The following is a 21,224-nucleotide window of genomic DNA, read 5'->3' as shown; positions in this document are numbered from 1 at the left end:
AAAAGTTAAATATTTACACTACCAGGTTACCTATCTTTGATGTCCTGCCTGAACTTCACCAAAAATCAGTTTTGTAAGCTTGCATTCAGAATAAAGCTAAAGATTTAAAATAGACTATAGGTTCCTACCTACTCAGGCTCCCAGCTACATTCTGGTATCTTTTCCTACTACGTCCTCCTGAATCATTCCTTCCTACTGCCCAGTCCTACCTGCTATCCTATTGTCATGGTCTTGCTCAGGGCTTGTCTTCTCTGCTCCTTCTCTTCTGGGATGCCCTTTCCCCATTTGTTACATGGCTTGTTTCCTCGCATTATTTGTCTGTCTTCCAGTGTCACCTTTTCAGTGAGACCTCTCCCCCAACACATAACATTGCACTCCCTGTTTTCCCTTACCCTGCTTTATTTTTCTCTTTAATGGTTATTCCCATATGTTCTCTATTTCTTTATCAACTGTCTACCACAACTAGAATGTAAGCTCTATGATGTCAGGCTTTATTTTGTTCACGCTGTGTTGCCATCTCCAAGAACATTGCTCGAATATAGTAGTGGATGCTCAATAAATACTTCTTATATTACTAAATGAATTAATACCAGGAGGTCCTGGAGATTTTGTGGATAAACAGGGATGGGACTTTGCATGAGTAGTTTCTCAAATTTTGTTTATTTTTCTAAGCTTATTTTCTAAATTTCCTTTAATGAGTTTTTACAAAGTAATTATGAAAGAAACATCATGACCTTCCCGAAGTAGTCTAATAAAAGAACACAGTATCATCTGTATGGTGTTCTTACTAAAAAATTGAACCTGAATTTGATTAAACCTGTAGGTCTAGTTTACAGGGAATAAAGAGGCTAGAATAGGGGTTCTCAACCTGTGGGTCGCAACCCACAGGAACTGTATTAAAGGGTCGCAGCATTAGGATGGTTGAGAACCACTGAACTAGAGGAACATGCTTTTTTTTTTTCTCTCTCTGTGAGGCAGTCTCACTATGTCACCCTGGGTAGAGTGCCATGAAAGCTCACAGCACCCTCAAACTCTTGGGCTTAAGCGATTCTCTTGCCTCAGCCTCCTGAGTAGCTGGGACTACAGGCACCTGCCCAAAAGCCTGGCTATTTTTTGGTTGCAGTTGTTGTTTAGCAGGCCCAGGCCGGGCTCAAACCTGCCAGCTTCAGTGGATGTGGCCAGCACCCTACTCTCTGAGCTATGGGTGCTGAGCATACATGTGAAACCACATCACGGGGTTACCATCAAAAATGTGGGAACTCTACAGGTCAAATGACCTGATTTTTAAAGTAAATGACAAAGTGGTAATAAAGTAAGGGCAATGTATAGATTCAAAGAATTTGAGACATATCGGCCAACTGCAATATGTGAATCTTGTTTCAGTCCTGATTTAAATAAATTTAACTATCAAAAATAATTTTTATGGCAGCACCCGTAGCTCAGTGGGTAGGGCACCAGCCACATACACCCAGGCTGGCCAGTTTAAACCCAGCCTGGGCATGTTAAACAACAATGACAACAGCAACAAAAAAATAGCCGGGCTTTGTGGTGGGCACCTGTAATCCCAGTTACTAGGGAGGCTGAGGCAAAAGAATTGCTTAAGCCCAAGAGTTTAAGGTTGCTGTGAGCTGTGATGCTATGGCACTCTACTGAAGGTAGCATAGTGAGACTGTCTCAAAAAAAATAATAACTTTTATGAGATGATGAGGAAAATTGGAACATCATTGATTAGATGATATTGAAGAAAGTATATTCATTTTTTTAGCAGTAATGGTTTCGTGGTTATAATAAAGTTGCTGTCTTTTAAGGGTATAGTTAAAATGTTTGTAGATGAAATGATATGATGATTGGGATATGTTTTTTGTTTTTTTTTTGTTTTTTTCTTGTTGTTGTTGCAGTTTTTGGCTGGGGCCGCGTTTGAACCCGCCACCTCCAGTATATGGGGCTGGTGCCCTACTCCTTGTGCCATAGGCACCACCCTGAGATTTGTTTTAAAATAATCTGGGTAAGGCGGCGCCTGTGGCTCAGTGAGTAGGGCGCCAGCCCCATATGCCGAGGGTGGCGGGTTCAAACCCAGCCCCGGCCAAACTGCAACAAAAAAATAGCCGGGCGTTGTGGCGGGCGCCTGTAGTCCCAGCTGCTCGGGAGGCTGAGGCAAGAGAATCGCGGAAGCCCAAGAGTTAGAGGTTGCTGTGAGCCGTGTGACGCCACGGCACTCTACCCGAGGGCGGTACAGTGAGACTCTGTCTCTACAAAAAGAAAAAATAAATAAAAAATAATCTGGGTAAGAGGGAGGCAGGTGGGAGGTGACGGTGTGTGACACACCTTTGGGGGATGGGACACAATTATAACAGAGACTTTAGCTAACAAATGCAATCAATTTAACCTGGTTGTACCCTCAGTGAATCTCCTACAATAAAAAAAAAAAAATCTGGATAGGGGTGAGTATGGATGAAACAGATTGGCCATTAGTTGATAGTTGTCAAGGCTGGGTGATGATACATGGTGTTCGTTTTTTAATTTTATTTGTGTAAATGCTTGAAAATTTCCATATTAAGTTAAATATGAAAAAACAATTACATGTGAAAAAAATACTATGAAGGAATCCAAAAGAAATCCTGTGTAAGCAGAATCTATTCTTGTCTTTATGGAGCTTAGAGTTTAGTTGAAATATAAAATGTGCACCGACAATGATAGATAAAAAAATGTATCATTGAAAGCAAATGAAGAAGCTCGGTGGGCTCGGCACCTGCAGCTCAGTGGTTAGGGCACTGGCCACATACACTGGAGCTGGTGGGTTCGAACCTGGCCTGGACCTGTAAACAACAATGGGAACTACAACAACAACAAAAAAATAGCTGTGCATTGTGGTGGGCACCTATAGTCCCAGCTAGTTGGGAGGCTGAGGAAAGAGATTCGCTTAAGCCCAAAATTTTGAGGTTGCTGTGAGCTGTGACACCATGACACTCTATTGAAGGAATAAAACTCTGTCTCAAAAAAAGAAAAGAGGGCAGCGCCTGTGGCTAAAAGGAGTAGGGTAATGGTCCCATATACCGGAGGTGGCAGGTTCAATCCCAGCCCCAGCCAAAAAAACTGCAAAAAAAGAAAAAGAAAAGAAAACAAATGAAGTATCATCAGCTAATCTTTTTATCTTTTTTTTTGCACTTAATGGCCCTGGGTAGAGTGCCGTGGCTTCACACAGCTCACAGCAACCTCCAACTCCTGGGCTTAAGTGATTCTCTTGCCTCAGTCTCCCGAGTAGCTGGGACTACAGGCGCCCGCCACAACGCCCGGCTATTTTTTTTTTGGTTGCAATTCAGCCGGGGCCGGGTTTGAACCCGCCACCCTCGGTAGCCGGCGCCCTACCGACTGAGCCACAGGCACCGCCCTTGTTTTTTTTTTTTGTAGAGACAGAGTCTCACTTTATGGCCCTCGGTAGAGCGCCATGGCATCACACAGCTCACAGCAACCTCCAACTCCTGGGCTTAAGTGATTCTCTTGCCTCAGCCTCCCAAGTAGCTGGGACTACAGGCTCCCGCCACAATGCCCGGCTATTTTTTGGTTGCAGTTCAGCCGGGGCCGGGTTTGAACCCGCCACCCTCGGTATATGGGGCCGGTGCCTTACTGACTGAGCCACAGGTGCCGCCCATCAGCTAATCTTTTTAATGCTCACGATAATATTGAGTATTGAAGAGATCAATATAATTCTATTTTGATGCCTGAAAGCTCATTGAAGGTAAGGACCATAATTTTAGCTATATTCTTACCTTGTAGCAGAGCAGACATTTAATGTTTATTGAACTTATAGCCTTACCTTGACTCAGTTATAACAGCTTAAACTTTTTTACTATTTGTTTATGGGTCGATTGAGATAGGGTCTCTCTCTGCTGCCTGTGCTAGGATGCAGAGATACTATTATAGACCCCTGTAACCTCAAACACCTGGGCTAAAGCAATTCTCCTGCCTTAGCCTCCCAAGTAGTTTGGTCTACAGGGGTGCACCACCATGCCCAGCTAATTTTTCTAGTTTTTGTAAAGAAGAGGTTTGGCCCTTGCTCAGGCTGGTCTTAATCTTGGGGTCAACTAATTCTCCTGCCTTGGTCTACCAAAGTGCTAGGATCGCAAGCATAAACCACATCACCCAGCCTTGACAACTATCAACTAATGGCCAATCCGTTTCATCCATACCCACGCCTATCCGGATTTTTTTTTTTTTTTATTGTAGGGGATTCACTGAGGGTACAACCAGGTTACATTGATTTCATTTGTTAGGTAAAGTCTCTCATAATTTTTTATAAAATTTTAAAATATTTTTAAACAAATCATTGAGTTTCAGTTATTCTCTTTTTTTCCCTACCCATCTAGTCTGGAGTTGATCAAAGAACCTGTTTCCACAAAGTGTGACCACATATTTTGCAAGTAAGTCTGAATATTTTATGTGGCTCTATTATTAGCTTTTCTGTTTATTCATCACACAGGAAATACCCAGGTTTTTAGAAGCTTCATCAATTAAGTGACAAGGAAAAAATCCAACTTTATTTCATTCTGTCTCAAAGAATACTTACAGAATCATCATAAGTTTGTTTAGGCATAGTTCCTGGTAATGTTTTGACATATCTAGTGTGATATAAAATGACTTTGAACAACTATTTATGTTTTTGTTTCGTTTTGTTTTTTTGTAGAGTCAGAGTCTCACTTTATTGCCCTCGGTAGAGTGCCGTGGCCTTACACTGCTCACAGCCACCTCCAACTCCTGGGCTTAGGCGATTCTCTTGCCTTAGCCTCCCAAGTAGCTGGGACTACAGGTGCCCACCACAATGCCTGGCTATTTTTTTGTTACAGTTTGGCTGGGGCTGGGTTTGAACCTGCCACCCTCGGTATACGGGGCTGGCGCCCTATCCACTGAGCCACAGGTGCCGCCCCAACTATTTGTTTTTTTGTCTCCATAGGTGAAAGCAGACTTCAAGTGATTGTCAAATAAGCAAATTGAATTAACCTTTCCAATTTCTTCCTTCTATTCATTTTTGCATGTCTTCCTGCTTTCCCTCTTATAAGGTTTAATTTGCCTGCTTCATAATCCTTGTGAAGATAAGGAAGGATCTGATATCCGGGGTTTGTTTTATTTGTTTGTTTGTTTTTGAAACAGGGTCTTGCTCTGCTGTCCAGGCCAGATTGTGATGGCACAATCATAGCTCACTACAGCCTCTTCAAACTCCTGGGCTCAGTTGATCCTCCTGCCTCAGTCTCCAAAGTAGCTAGGATTACAGTCTTGCACCACCATTCCTGGCTAACTTTTTTGTTGTTGTTGAGACAGAGTCTTACTCTGTTGCCCTGGCTAGACTGCCATGGCATCATAGCTCATAGCAACCTCAAAATCCTGGGCTCAGGTGATCCTCTTGTCTCATCCTCCCAAACAGTTGCAACTACAGGTGCTGGCCATGATGCCCAGCTCCTTTTTTCTATTTTTAGCAGAGATGGGGGTCTCGCTTTTGCTTAGGCTGGTCTCCAACTTCTGAGCTCAAATAATGTACCTGCCTCAGCCTCCCACAGTGCCAAAATTGTAGGCATTAGCCACCATACCTGGCTAATTATTTTCCTTTTTTTTTGAGACAGGGTCTCAAGCTGTCGCCCTGGATAGAGTACCGTAATGTCACAGCTCACAGCAACTTTAGACTCACGGGCTCAAGTGATTCTCCCACCTCAGCCTCCCAGGAAGCTGGGACTACCGGTGCCCTTCACAAATGCCCAGCTATTTTTCTTTTGTTGTTGCAGTTGTAATTGTTGTCCAGCAGGCCCGGGCCAGGTTTGAATCCGCCAACATTGGTGTATGCGGCCGGCATCCTACCCACTGAGCTATAGGTGCTGCCTTTTTTTTTTTCTTTTTTTTTTGACAGTCTCACATTGACGCCCTCTCTTGACTGCCATGGTCTCATAGCTCACAGCAACCTCAAACTCTTGGGCTCAAGCAATCCTCTTACTTCAGCCTCCCAAGTAGCTGAGGCTACAGGTGACCAACACAAGGTCCAGGTATTTTTAGAAGCAGGGGTCTTACTCTTGCTCAGGCGAGTCTTGAACTCCTGAGCTCAGGCAATCCATCCACCTCAGCCTGCCAGAGTGCTGGGGTTACAGGCACAAGCCACCAGGTCCGACCTCTGGTTGATGTTTTAAAATTTTTTGTGCGTGGGTGGATTAGAGAGGGTCTCACTATGTAGCCTAGACAGATCTTGATTTCCTGGCCTCAAGCAATCCTGCCTCAGCCTCTGAAATTGCCGAGATTATGGGTGTGAGCCACTGCACCCAGTCTAATTTTTCTTTAATTGAAAAAGCAAATCACGTACCTAGTAATGAGTTTATTAACACAAAAAGATATATGATACAGGTTTATTTCCCTCTCACCCCAAAATCCCTGTTTCCATATTCTCTTTCCTGACAAACATAATTATTAATTTCTTATGAAATTTTTAGGAATTTTTTAGTTCAAGAGTTCTTTTTTTTGAGACAGAGTCTTAAGCTGTGGCCCTGGGTAGAATGCAGTGGTACCACAGCTAACAGCAACCTCAAATTCTTGGGCTTAAGCGGTCTCTTGCCTTAGTCTCCCAAGTATCTGGGACTACAGGCACCCGCCACAACGCCTGACTGTTTTTTGGTTGTAGTTGTCATTGTTGTTTGGCAGGCCAGGGCTGGATTTGAACCTGCCAGCTCTGGTGTATGTGGCTGATACCCTAGCCACTGAGCTACAGGCATCAAGCTCCAGCTATTTTTCTTTTCTTTTTTTTTTTGGTTGTAGTTGTCATTGTTGTTTGGCAGGCTGGGGCTGGAGTGGAATCTTCCAGCTCCAGTATATGTGGCTGGCACCCTAGTCACTGAGCTACAGGCACTGAGCCAGTTCAAGAGTTCTTAACTTGAAGTTCATGGACAGTTTTTAGAAATATCCTAAAATTGGCTCGGCACCTGTGGCTCAAGCGGCTAAGGTGCCAGCCACGTACACCTCAGCTGGTGGGTTTGAATCCAGCCCGGGGCCCACCAAACAACGATGGCTGCAACCAAAAAATAGCCAGGCGTTGTAGCGGGCGCCTGTAGTCCCAGCTGCTTGGGAGGCAGAGGCAGGAGAATCGCTTGAGCCCAGGAGTTGGAGGTTGCTGTGAGCTGTGATGCTATTGCACTCTACCCAGGGCGACAGCTTGAGGCTCTGTTCTAAAAAAAAAAAAGAAAGAAAAAGAAAGAAAGAAATTTCCTAAAATTATATTCATTCTTAAATTTAATTGTATTTAAAATTATAGTCATCTAAGTTTTTCCAGAAAGGTGTTCCATAATTTTTATTAGATACTTAAGATGTTTCCATCTAAGGATAACAAGGGCTGGCTGAAGCTGAAGGAAACCTTTTCCCCTTTGAGCACAAGTTTGCCAGATAGCTAGTGTTTTTCTCTTTCCTCTTTGTGAATTTTTTTTTCCATTCTTCTGTCCCAGTAAGAACCCAGAAGGCCGTTTTCAGGATCTTTAACTCCTTTCCCATGTTATCCCAGTGGCCTAGATCTGTTCCCGACAGTTTCTTTCTGATTCCTCAGCCTCTTCTCTCTGGCCAAGGCAACATAGCTTTATCTCTCTGCTTCAGAAATTTTTAGTTTTATGATTTGTGGCTTCTAGAGCAGTACTTCTCATAATTATGGTGTAGGACCAATTTCTTCACAAATTGTTACTTTGTAAAACAGGTGCCAGCCACATACACCAAGGATGGCGGTTCGAGCCTGGCCAGGGCCTGCTAAATAACAATGACAACTGCAACAAAAAGGTAGCTGGGTGTTGTGGCAGGTGCCAGTAGTCCCAGCTGCCTGGGAGCCTGAGGCAAGAGAGTGGCTTAAGCCTAAGAGTTTGAGGTTGCTGTGAGCTGTTACGCCATGGCACTCTATTGCGCATGACATAGTGAGACTGTCTCAAAAAACAAAACAAACAAACAAAAAATATTAGAATTAAAGATCCAATGTAATGCCCATATGATAAATCAACTTTCCATGAACTCTCTTCGGTAATACCTTTATAATAAATAACATTTTGATCTGTATGATGAGAAAGCTAGGAAAAATAACTCCCAAGCATTAATAGTATTAATTACATTTTCTCAAGGTGAATTGTATTTTTTTCTTCTTTTTTTCTTTCTTCAAGGTGAATTGTAATTGCTAAAAATAAAATAGCATTATTGACCTAGGTAAAGCCTATGGTTCTGAAATGTGTCTTGAAGGTTACCAAGAAGATGATAATACCCATCTAGCAAAAGCCATCTATGCATTATCTTGAAGTTTCCTCACAACAAATGAAATGTGTAATACTTTTTGGCAGCTTTATTGTACAAACAGATGTAACATGAGCTATAAATGTAACTTAAGCTTTCTAGCAGCTACACTTTTTTCTGTTGTTCTTTCAGTTTGGGCGAGGCCGGGTTTGAACCCTCCACCCTTGGTATATGGGGCCGGTGCCCTACTCACTGAGCCAGAGGTGCTGCCCTAGCAGCTACATTTTTAAAAAGTAAAAAGAAATAGGTTTGGGCATGGTGGCATGCAACTGTGGTCCCAGCTACTCAAGAGGCTGAGGTGGAAGGATCATGTGAGCCCAGGAGTTTGAGGCTACAGTGAACTATGATGACTCCACTGTACTCCAGCCTGAGACTCTATCTTTAAAAAAAAAGGAAAGGAAAGATATAGGTAAAATTGACTTTAATCGTATATTTACATAATATATATTTAATCCATTTATGGGTAAAATTTTATTTTATTATTTATTTATTCATTTGTTTGCTTTTTAGGGACAGAGTCTGATTTTTTTGCCCTTGGTAGAATGCCATGGCATCACAGCTCACAGCAACCTCCAGCTCTTGGGCTTAGGCAATTCTCTTGCCTCAGCCTCCCGAGTAGCTGGGACTATAGGCGCCTGCCACAACGCCTGCCTATTTTTTGTTGCATTTTGGCCGGGGCCACGTTCAAACCCGCCACTCTTGGTATATGGGGCCAGCGCCCTACTCACTGAGCCACAGGTGCTGCCCCTTATTTTTTATTTATTTTCAAGATAGAGTCTCACTTTGTCACCCTCAGTAGAATGCTGTGGTGTCATAGCTCACAGCATCCTCAAACTATTGGATTCAAATGATTCTCTTGCCTCAGCCTCTCAAGTAGCTACGACTATAGGCGCCCACCACAACACCCGGCTATGATGATCTTCAATGTTTAGTGCTGATGAAGAAAATAAAGAAAGATAATAGAGGCTTGGTGCCTGTAGCTCAGTGGTTAGGGTGCTGGCCACATACACCAGGGCTGGCAGGTTACTCACGGCCTGGGGCTACTAAACAACAATGACAACAACAACGAAATAGCTGGGCATTGTGGCAGGCTCCTGTAGTCCCAGTTACTTGGGAGGCTGAGGCAAGAGAATTGTTGGAGCCCAAGAGTTTGAGATTGCTGTGAGCTATGATGCCATAGCACTCTATCAATGCAACAGCTTGAGACTCTGTCTCAAAAAATAATAATTAAAATTAAAAAAAGGATAACATAAATAAGAAAGATACTTATTAATCACATATAGGATTATAGTAAATAAAAGAAATGAGAGTATGGACTTTGGAGTTAGATGTCACCCAGTTAATCTTTTGTCTTTTTGTGGGGCAGATTAGTTGATGCCTTACTCATCTTCAGGAACTGAGAGGAATAAAGTTGAAATTTTTTTTTTTTTTTTTGGCAGGGGCTGGGTTTGAACCCACCACCTCTGGCATATGTGGCTGGCGCCCTACTCCTTTGAGCCACAGGTGCCACCCAAGTTGAATTTTTTTTTATCTCACACCCGTAAGAACTAATTTTTTTGTTCAATGAGTCAGTTGTATGTGTTGTCCTAAAATGGCTTTTTCAGTCTTTTTAGGCCCTCAGCTAGAATCTAACTGTATTTCCATAATCCTAATTTCCCTATTGTTCACCCACAGAACTTACTATTAAAGTGGGGCTCATGGGTTAGCAGCAACAGCATCACATAGGTGCTTGCTAGAATCTTAGCCCTACCCCAAACCTCCATTTTAACAAGATCCCCAGGAGATTCTATGTATGTTAAAATTTGTTTGTTTGTTTTTTTTTGTTTTTGGCCAGGGCTAGGTTTGAACCCGCCACCTCCGGCATATGGGTCCGGCGCCCTACTCCTTGAGCCACAGGCACCACCCATGTATGTTAAAATTTGAGAAGTTCTTTGGAGCAATGACCTTCCTGTAGATTTCTTGGGCAGATAGTAAGATGGACCACACCAGGGATGACTAATGTCTAAAGACCAGTTAGACTAAGTAAGGCAAGTCTTGGGATCAGCTAACTGAAGAAACCCAGATTAACAGTGGGTTGATGACAGGGCGGTTTGATGGCCAGATACTTTAGATCATAATATCAGGGAATTCTGGACTCCAGTAATGGACTAGTTTGTCAGAAATAGTCAAGAAATAGAGAATCTAGCAAATAGCCTGACATAGTCTCTCAGGAGCCTAGCCAAAAATCAGCCTGTGTTTATTTTGCCTAGACTTAGAATTATTTATTTATTTCTCCCTGCCAGGACAGATTTGGATAAACATTAACAAAATTAGATATGGCTGGGTGGTGGATCACGCCTGTAATCATCCCAGCACTCTGGGATGAGTTTTCCACAACATTGTTAAACTGGTCAGGATATATATAGGTGTTTTAAAACAAAAAGGAAGGAAAGATAAAAGTACTCTGAAAAGTACCTATAATTGGTTTGTGGCATTGATTTACTGATTATTTTCCATCAGCTTTTTTTTTTTGAGACAGTGTCTCACTTTGTTGCCCTTAATAGAGTCCTATGGCATCATAGTTCACAGCAATCTCAAACTCTTGGGCTCAAGTGATCCCTCTTGCCTCTGCCTCCCAAGTAGCTGGGACTACAGGTGCCTGCCACAGCGCCTGCTCATTTTTAAAAATGGGGTCTGGCTCTTGATCAGGCTGAGCTCAAGCAATCTGCCTGTCTCAGCCTCCCAGAGTGCTAGGATTATAGGCATGAGTCACTGCGCAGGCCTCATCAGCTTTTTCTTAAAAAGGTGAAGCCACCCTTCAGATACTGTGTTTGCTTTAAAATGTATTGTAAGCATTGAGTTTTACAAATTTAAAAAGAGCAAAACTTGTCTCAGAACTTTATGTTGAGAACCTCCAGTAGAACTTAAGCATGCATTCTCATTTAATTGGTATATTACATAGATACCACGGAGCTCTAAAACAGATTTTAATGAATTCTTTTTCGGAGACCTGAAAGATAAGCCACTGTTATCTTAATGTCAGTGTTTTACTTAGCTCAGTCTTCAAGTAATATACAAGTTCATTTTGCCTTTTGACTATATTTATTTATTTTTTAGAAACAGTCTGATTTCGTTGCCCTCGGTAGAGTGCCATGGCCCATTGCGTCACAGCTTATAGCAAACTCCAGCTCTTGGATGTAGGCGATTCTCTTGCCTCAGCCTTCCAAGTAGCTGGGACTACAGGAGTCCGCCACAACACCCAGCTGTTTTTTGTTGCATTTTGGCTGGGGCCGGGTTCGAACCCGCCACCCTCGGTATATGGGGCCGGTGCCCTACTCAAATGAGCCACAGGCACCACCCTGCCTTTTGACTTTAACAACTTTTATGCATCTCTTCTTTTTCCAGCATGAAGAAAGATTAGAGTCCTCATGTTGGTTAATTTCTGCATACCTAGTTCCCATGTATTATTTGTAAAATTGTTGTATAGACTAGAAGATAATACAACTTAGCTTGTCTCTCCACTGTATTCTGGAGAATAATGGGGAATTCTCTCTCTACCCCTGCTCTGAATTATTCAGTTGCACCATTTGCCAGGATAATATACTGATGCCTCCTTGATCTCATACTAGAATGCATACATATTTATATCTTCTCAAAAAGTGATAGCCTCTCATCTGTGGTTTTTTTTTTTTTTTGCAGTTTTTTGGCTGGGGCTGGGTTAGAACCCGCCACCTCCGGCATATGGGGCTGGCGCCCTACTCCTTTGAGCCAGAGGCGCCACCCTCTCGTCTGTGTCTTTAAAGGATATTTAGGTACTATGCAGGTAGCTTTTTGACACCCTCTTCCCCCAGACTATGTAGAGAGTCATTGTTGAGTACAGTGTGGCACTTGAAGTATCTGTACAGGTAGAGAAGGACCCCTGAATCTTTTTGTTCATACCTACCTACATTCATTGTGTCTGGTAGAAAGATTATGGGTATCTCTCTAGACTTAGTTTCTCTGCCAAAGAAGAAAGATTGTGGGCTTTGCTGCAATTTAATCCTGGATTCAGTATCACCTTCACCACTTGATTACTGTTTGATCAGGGACAAGTGTCTATAGTAAAATGAAAATAACACTTCAAGGTTTAAGAGAGAGTTGTACATGTTAAAGGATCTGGCCAGTAAAACATGCTAATGCTAATTGCTTTCTAATGCTCACTGTTTCCAATGACTTCTTTTCTTTTTTTTTGAGACAGAGCCTCAAGCTATCGCCCCCCCAATGCTCAGCTATTTTTTGGTTGTAGCCATTATTGTTGTTTGGTGGGCCTGGGCTAGATTCGAACCCACCAGTCAGGTGCATGTGGCTGGCACCTTTAGCCGCATGAGCCACAGGTGCCAAGCCTCCAATGACTTTCAGTCCCCTTAATCTTTTCTTTCCTGGCTCTCCTCAGTGTCAATGTCTCCTATTTATGCCCTACCTAGTCACCCACCTCACCAGAATATTATGTTCTTTATATTCTATTTTGCTTTTCCATTAAACCCCCTGCATCTAAAACAGCACCAGACATATAGTAAATATTTATTATATGAGTAAATCACTGCTTTAATGATAACCACTGCTCTCTACTTCTGGTTTATGGTCCATTTCGAGTTAATTTTTGTGCGTTGATGTGAGATAGGAGTCTGACTTCATTCTTTTAAGTGTGGATATCTAGTTATCCCAACACCATCTGTTTAAAAAAAACTATTCTGGGTGGCTCCTGTGGCTCAGTGGGTAGGGCACTGGTCCCATATACCAAGAGTGGCGGGTTCGAACCCGGCCCCGGCCAAACTGCAACAAAAATAGCCGGGCGATGTGACAGGCACCTATAGTCCCAGCTACTCAGGAGGCTAAGGCAAGAGAATCTCCTAAGCCCAGGAGTTGGAGGTTGCTGTGAGCTATGATGCTAGGACACTCTACCGAGGGCAATAGAGTGAGACTCTGTCTCTAAAAAAAAAAACAATATACTATTCTTTCCCTCATTTAATTGTCTTGGTATCATTGTCGAATATCAATTGATGTATGTATGAGTTTATTTGTAGACTCCCCGTTCTATTCCATTGATACATTATATATATCTATCCTTACATTCTTACATTGTCTTGATTACTGCAGATTTGTGGTGAGATGCTGAGTTTTTGAACTAATTAGAATAATTTTACATGAACTACTTAACCATTTATGTCTGATTATATAGCATGAAATAATTACAAATATATAATTAAATATGCCATATTAACTTTTAAGTTTTATTTGGTTATAACAGTAAGCCATATCCATTAAGATCAGTTTTCATAGATCATTGCTATATAGTTTGGGTTTTTGCTTATTCAGCATTTAAAAACAATTATAAAACCATTGGTTGTTATTTACCTGCCATTACCTTTTAATTGGCTTTTACGGGGTCTTGTGATATTATCTTTTCATAGTTATTTACTTTTTGAATACTCTCTCTATAAAAGAAAATAACTTGAATTGTTCTTTTCTTTACAATTTACAGATTTTGTATGTTGAAACTTCTCAACCAGAAGAAAGGGCCTTCACAGTGTCCTTTGTGTAAGAATGATATAACCAAAAGGTATATAATTTGGGTAATGATGGGAGGTTGGAAGCAACAGCAGCAGGAAAAAGTAGAAATTCTTTAATAATATAGCTGGTATTCCTATAAAACCATTCATCAACAGAAACATGTATAAAAGTGTTTTGAGGCGGTGCCTGTGGCTCAGTCGGTAAGGCGCCGGCCCCATATACCGAGGGTGGCGGGTTCAAACCCGGCCCCGGCTGAACTGCAACCAAAAAAAAATAGCCGGGCGTTGTGGCGGGCGCCTGTAGTCGCAGCTACTCTGGAGGCTGAGGCAAGAGAATCACTTAAGCCCAGGAGTTGGAGGTTGCTGTGAGCTGTGTGGGCCATGGCACTCCACCGAGGGCCATAAAGTGAGACTCTGTCTCTACAAAAAAAAAAAAAAAAAGTGTTTTGAGCAGAGGAAATCATTTCTAAACTATTTTCTTTTTTTTTTTCTAAACTATTTTCCTGAACATTTTATGGGACATCTGCCATATACAAAAATTAGCAACATATTGTCTTTTTTTGTAGTTTATGTACCTACAGTCTTATCTAATGAAGGATTTCGTCACCCTACCCCATTGCTAATCTTGCTTTTATTTTTCTTCATTGCATTTATTTACAAACATAATATATTTATATATTTTGCTTCTCTTCTGCCACAATGTACATTCTACTAGGGTAGTGACTTTGCCTCGATCAGTATTGTCTTTCCAATATTTGGTACATAGTAGGTACTCGGGAATGAATGGATTATATTTTCCTTCCACTTTTCCAAACCCAAATCTCTCACTGGACATTGTTATCTATGTTTTCAAAATGATATCATTATCGTTTGACAGAAATCCCTGAGAAATAAAGCTAGTTGTGAGGAATTGGAGAGGGTTCAGATGTTAAGAGTTGTGAGTTCACTATACAGTGAATTTATATCTACTTTGGATTCAGGGTAAGATTATAACAGATAGTTTGGGGCTCTTGTTAGATTTAAATGAGTGACAAATTATAAAATTAATCAATACCATCACACAGTTTATTCTGATATCAATGATAGTGTAATATTATTGATGGCTCTGTTCTTGGAACATAAGTTTTTTACTATTGCTGCATTTTGTTTTATTTGTCTACATGTCTTTCCTTATTTTAGTGACTTTAAAAAGTTAATAATCACTTGCTGAGTATGTCCCTGAAACAATTTAATTTCAGAAGCCTACAAGAAAGTACAAGATTTGGTCAACTCGTTGAAGAGCTATTGAAAATCATTCATGCTTTTGAGCTTGACACAGGATTACAGTGTAAGTGTTGAATATCCCCAGAAGCCAATGCTCAAGTAGCTGTCCATAAAAACTCAGGAAGTTTGTATGGTTATTTTCTATGACTAGCTAATAAGACCTTTTGGTTTAGGTTAATTTTAGCTCTATATCTGTAATCTATTTTTAAAATAATTACGACTGGCCTCACACCTTATTTTATCACTCCTAAGATGTACATTTTTCACATCTTAACATCTCTGAAATTGGGAGCCATTTTACTATCAATGGTGTGCCATTGTTTAATCTGGTGTGTTTATGGGCTGGGTATGGTAATCCTCACACTTGGGAAGCCAACGAGAGAGGATCTCTTAAGGCTAGGAGCTCATAGTGAGCAACACAGTGAGGCTGCCATCTCTACCAGAAAAAAAAAAAAGAAATAGCCAAGTATGTTCATATGTGCCTATACTTTCAGCAACTCAGGAGGCAAGAGGATCATCACTTGAGCCCAGGAAGTGGAGATTGTAGCGACCTACATTAGCACCACTGCAATCCAATCCGGGTGAAAGAGTGAGATTCTGTCTCAAAAAATACAAATAAATAAAACGTGCTTTCTTTCTTAGTGGTACAGAAAATAATGATGCATGTAACATTATTAGTGTCTTTGATTTGTGAAATACTGAATTAATAGCAGATAGAAAGCAAGGACTAAAAATAACTTTGATGGTCTATGTTTACTTTTTCATTTTCAAAGAGTAGAATTTCTAATATTGATTTTTAAAAATATTGGTGGAGGTCAGGCCAAGGCAGGTGGATCACCTGAGCTCAGGAATTTGAGAGCAGCCTGAGCTAGTGGGATACCCCATCTCTACTAAGAATAGAAAAAACTAGCCAGGCATTGTGGAGGTTGCTTATAGTTCCAACTACTCAAGAGGCTGAGGCAAGTGTCACCTGAGCCCAGGAGTTTTAGGTTGCTGTGAGCTCTGATGCCAAGGCACTCTACCTAGGGTAACAGACTGAGACTCTGTCCCAAAAAAAAAAAAAAAAGATGAATAAATAAAGAAAATAAAAGTTGGGCGGCGCTGGTGGCCCAGTGGGTAGGGCACTGGCGTGGTGGGTTCAAACCCAACCCCAGCCAAACTACAACAACAACAAAATAGCCGGGCGTTGTGGTGGATGCCTGTGGTCCCAGCTACTCTGGAGGCTGAGGCAAGAGAATTGCCTAAGCCCAGGAGTTGGAGGTTGCTGTGAGCTGTGTGAGGCCACGGCACTCTACTGAGGGTGATAAAGTGAGACTCTGGCTCTAAAAAAAAAAGCTATTGGTTGGGCGCAGTCACTCACACCTATAATCCTAGCGCTCTGGGAGACTGAGGCAGTTAGATCCCTTGAGCTCACGAGTTCTAGAGCAGCCTAAGCAAGATACAAGACCCCATCTCTACTAAAAAATAGAAAAAAGTAGCCACGCCTGGTAGGGCCTGCAGTCTCAGCTACTTGGGAGGCTGAGGCAAGAGAATCACTTGAATTCAGGATTTTGAGGTTGCTGTGATCTTTGATATCAGAATACTCTACCCTGGGTGACAGAGTTGAGACTCTATCTCAAAAAAAAAAAAAAAATTAGAGGTACCCCTTATGCTTTGTCTTAACATAATAAAGAACATACACAGGGTTTCTCTTGGTTTAATTACAATGCATACATTTTTTATGACTACAGAAATAACATGTTCTCTTATAATTTACAGTTGCAAACAGTTATAATTTTGAAAAAAAGGGAAATAACTCTCCTGAACTTCTAAAGGATGAAATATCTATCATTCAAAGTATGGGCTACAGAAACCGTACCAAAAGAATTCGACAGAGTGAACATGAAAATCCTACCTTGGTAAAACCATTTTCATCTATTCTGACATATTTTTATTGAGCATTGTGAGTTGGTGAATGTTCTAGATCATTATGGATTTATGGACCATATACAAAGTCAGTAAAGAAGGGAAGATAATGAATAAAGTAGTTGGAAAAGTACCCTAATCAATAAGAGTTAGAAGAATTTTGAAATCAAGGTATCTGGTGTGGTCAAGAGGAGGCAAGGTAGATGTGCCTATAGTCCCAACTACTTGGGAGGCTGAGGCAGGAGAATTACACAGGAGTTCAAGACTAGCCTGGACAGCAGAGGAAGATACCCATCTCAAAAATTAACAAAAAGAGAGAGAAAAAGACATGCAGGCCCTTCTCCTACGTTAGACCTTTATTTGCTCTGTTGTTTATCTAAAATAGCCACCAGGTCACTGATGTTTTTAGTCATTTGAAAATTACTTCTAGGGTGGCGCCTGTGGCTCAAGGGGTAGGGCGCCAGTCCCATATGCCGGAGGTGGCGGGTTCAAACCCAGCCCCGGCCAAAAAACAAAAAAAAAAAAGAAAATTACTTCTAGCCGGGCGTTGTGGCAGGCGCCTGTAGTCCCAGCTACTCGGGAGGCTGAGGCAAGAGAATCGCTTAAGCCCAGGAGTTGGAGGTTGCTATGAGCTGTGTGAGGCCACGGCACTCTACCAAGGGCCATAAAGTGAGACTCTGTCTCTACAAAAAAAAAAAAAAAAAGAAAATTACTTCAACTTAAATGTAATTGTCGTACAAATGGAGTGATTTGCTCTGTCATTACTGATATGTAAATGAATAGTGGGGATCTTAAAAGAAATGGTTCTCATGATACTAGCATTTGTTTTTCTGGAGATATACAAGGGCTAAAAAGGAAGAATAGCTTTGTCAAAGTAATGTTGGGCTTTTAACTATTCTTTTACTTACTATTCTTAGGAATGTAGTGATTTTATTGTTGTCATTTTTCCTTTTTAGAAATTTATCTTAGTGTCCAACCCTGTTATCAAATGTGATAGGAGGGCGGCACCTGTGGCTCAGTCGGCAAGGCACTGGCCCCATATACCGAGGGTGGCGGGTTCAAGCCCGGCCCCGGCCAAACTGCAACCAAAAAATAGCCAGGCGTTGTGGCGGGCGCCTGTAGTCCCAGCTACTCAGGAGGCTGAGGCAAGAGAATCGCTTAAGCCCAGGAGTTGGAGGTTGCTGTGAGCTGTGTGAGGCCACGGCACTCTACCGAGGGCCATAAAGTGAGGCTCTGTCTCTACCAAAAAAAAAAAAAAAATGTGATAGGAAATGTGTATCAAATATCAGCCTCAAAATATGCTATTTTAATACTTTATAAGATTACACAGATAATATAAAATCAGTTTTGAAAAATTTAAAACAACAGACAGACCAAAGAAATTCAAATCATATAAAATGCAGACATTTTGGATGGCGCCTGTGGCTCAAGGAGTAGGGCGCTGGTCCCATATGCCGGAGGTGGCAGGTTCAAACCTAGCCCCAGCCAAAAACAAAAAAAAATAGCTGGGTGCTGTGGCGGGCGCCTGTAGTCCCAGCTATTTGGGAGGCTGAGGCAAGAAAATCACTTGAGCCCAAGAGTTGGAGGTTGCTATAAGCTATAACGGTACAGGACTCTACTGAGGGTGACAAAGTGAGACTCTGTCTCAAAAAAAAAAAAAAAAAAAAACAATGCAGACATTTTGGTGTAGTTTTCTAGGAGATTGTCCAGGTGTGATAAATTTTAGCTGACTGATTATGGTTGATATGTTTTGTCTGTGGCCTTAAGTGTCTTCAGACAAAAAGCATAGAAATGGCCAAAAATTGGTTGAACATTCTTTAATGTACTGCTTAGCAGGAAACCAATCTTAGTGTCCGACTCTCCAACCTTGGAATTGTGAGATCTCTGAGGACAAAGCAACAGATACAACCTCAGAATAAATCTGTCTACATTGAATTGGGTAAGGGTCTCAGATTTTTTTACGTTTAGAATAATAATTGGTGGATTGCTTATCTTATAGTTTTGCTAGTATAGGCCAAAAACTCTGGTCATACTTATGCATGTAGTAGAGAGCTTTAGAAAGTGAATTTTACCAGCCCTTTGGTGAGTTATAAATAATCTAAAGGATGTGGTTCCCACCTTGAGAAATGTTACTTTATAAAGGGAGCAAAAAAAAGATGCCTGGTTTAAGTATGTATAGTATTATTTTGGAAAGATAGAGAGTAGCAATAAAGAAAGAACATTAGCCAGGCGTTGTGGCGGGCACCTGTAGTCCCAGCTGCTTGGGAGGCTGAGGCAAGAGAATCACATAAGCCCAAGAGCTGGAGGTTGCTGTGAGCTGTGTGACGCCACAGCACTCTACCGAGGGCAGTAAAGTGAGACTCTGTCTCTACAAAAAAAAAAAAAAGAAAGAACATGATGGATTATAGCAATATTTAGAGGGATGCAATATTTATTATTCTAGATGAGGAACCATTTTAAGAGGAGCTAATGTCTGGGCCTAGTGACTCAGTGCCTCTAATGTTAGCACTGTGGGAGATCAAGGGTAGAGGATCACTTGAGGCCAGGAGTTCAAGATCAGCCTGACAACATAGTGAGACCTATCTTACAAACTGGAGGTATGGATGTGTATGTAGTCTCAGCTACTCAGGAGGCTGAGGCTGGAGAATTGCTTTAACTGCACACTAGCCTTGGTGACTAAATGAGATCCTGTCTCAAAAAATTGAAGTAAAATAAAACCTGTATTCTCTCATAGTTTACTTATCTTCCACTCATGTCTCCAAAGAAAAGAACTGAACTCAGAGTTCAAAAGAGTGTCTCTAGTTGGCTTATTAGATTATGTTTATAATTGGAAAGGGTGGCCATATTTTGAACTCCTAAGCATCACATCTACCATAATACTTAATAGATTTTATTGAAATTTCTTGTGTGTGTTTTTCCCCCTTAAGATCATAAACTCTTAGACAACAGAGTTGTCTAATTTAAATATTATAGTACTTAATATTTAAAGGTACTTTATTCTAGGCCCTATTGTGCTTCTCTTATATAACTCATTTAAGATGTCTGTCAATCCTCTGGAGTTATTACTGTTATATTTATTTTATAGATGAGGCACAGTAAATATTTCTAAATGAATAAGTACCTGTTTTGCAACAACTAAATTTTTTTTTAACAAGTACATCTTTTGAGTTTAGCCCTTTCAGTAAAAAACCTTTTACTGACTTGTTTTTGGGGGGATTGGGGGTAAATTTTTTTAGGATCTGATTCTTCTGAAGATACAGTTAATAAGGCAAGTTATTACAGGTAAGTCAAATAGCCTTTGTCTATGAAACTGGTATTTTCCTTGCTAATACTAAAGATTGATGTTTTTCTATATTGGAACCATGGTATTAGAAGAACCCTCAAAAATCATCTAGTTTAATCCCCTGATATTACACATGTAGCTGAAGAAATTTCCTTTTTGTTTGCTTGTTTGATTTATTAATTAGTAATGTTCAGAGGAGGTCTTTTGTTTTTCTGTTTTTTGGTAGGGTTTTTTTTTTTTTTTTTTGAGACAGTCTCACTATGTCACCCTCGGTAGAGTGCTGTGGCGTCACAGCTCACAGCAACCCCAAACTCTTGGGCTTAAGTGATTCTCTTGCCTCAGCTTCCCAAGTAGCTGTGATTACAGGTGCCCACCACAACATCTGACTATTTTTTGGTTGTAGTTGTCATAGTTGTTCTTTTTTTTTTTTTTTTTGTAGAGACAGAGTCTCACTTTATAGCCCTCGGTAGAGTGCCATGGCCTCACACAGCTCACAGCAACCTCCAACTCCTGGGCTTAAGTGATTCTCTTGCCTCAGCCTCCCGAGTAGCTGGGACTACAGGCGCCCGCCACAACGCCCGGCTATTTTTTGGTTGCAGTTTGGCCGGGGCCGGGTTTGAACCTGCCACCCTCGGTATATGGGGCCGGCACCCTACTGACTGAGCCACAGGTGCCGCCCGTCATTGTTGTTCTTTAGCAGGCCCAGGCCAGGTTCTAACCCACCAGTTCCGGTATATGTGGCTGGCGCCCTAACCACTGAACTATGGGCGCTGAGCCTGTTCAGAGGAGTTTAACATAACCGTGGAACTCTGTGCATGTACATACTTGCTTCTAGCAGATTGTTCTTCTCTAGCTGAATACTCATATGTTTAAAGTAATATTGACACAGTGGTAATCATGGCTGAAGAAAATGTTAGAGGTCTCCATTTTCAATTCCTTCCTCTGTTCCTGATTTCCAC

General features: G+C 41.4%; 1 protein-coding gene across 1 annotated transcript in view; it reads left to right on the top strand.

Annotated features, from left to right (window-relative positions):
• BRCA1 (BRCA1 DNA repair associated) overlaps positions 1-21,224 on the top strand; it is a 90,760-nt gene that overhangs the window by 7,319 nt on the left and 62,217 nt on the right. The window contains exons 3-8 of the mRNA XM_053568910.1: positions 4,365-4,418; positions 13,787-13,864; positions 15,053-15,141; positions 16,836-16,975; positions 18,816-18,921; positions 20,219-20,264. Coding sequence (XP_053424885.1) covers positions 4,365-4,418; positions 13,787-13,864; positions 15,053-15,141; positions 16,836-16,975; positions 18,816-18,921; positions 20,219-20,264 — 513 coding nt within the window. The remainder of the gene's footprint in view (positions 1-4,364; positions 4,419-13,786; positions 13,865-15,052; positions 15,142-16,835; positions 16,976-18,815; positions 18,922-20,218; positions 20,265-21,224) is intronic.

Source organism: Nycticebus coucang, chromosome 18 (genome assembly GCF_027406575.1).
Source record: "Nycticebus coucang isolate mNycCou1 chromosome 18, mNycCou1.pri, whole genome shotgun sequence".
NCBI classification, from domain to species: domain Eukaryota; kingdom Metazoa; phylum Chordata; class Mammalia; order Primates; family Lorisidae; genus Nycticebus; species Nycticebus coucang.
Note: the sequence above shows the minus strand (reverse complement) of the source record. Positions and strands in the feature narration are given on the sequence as shown.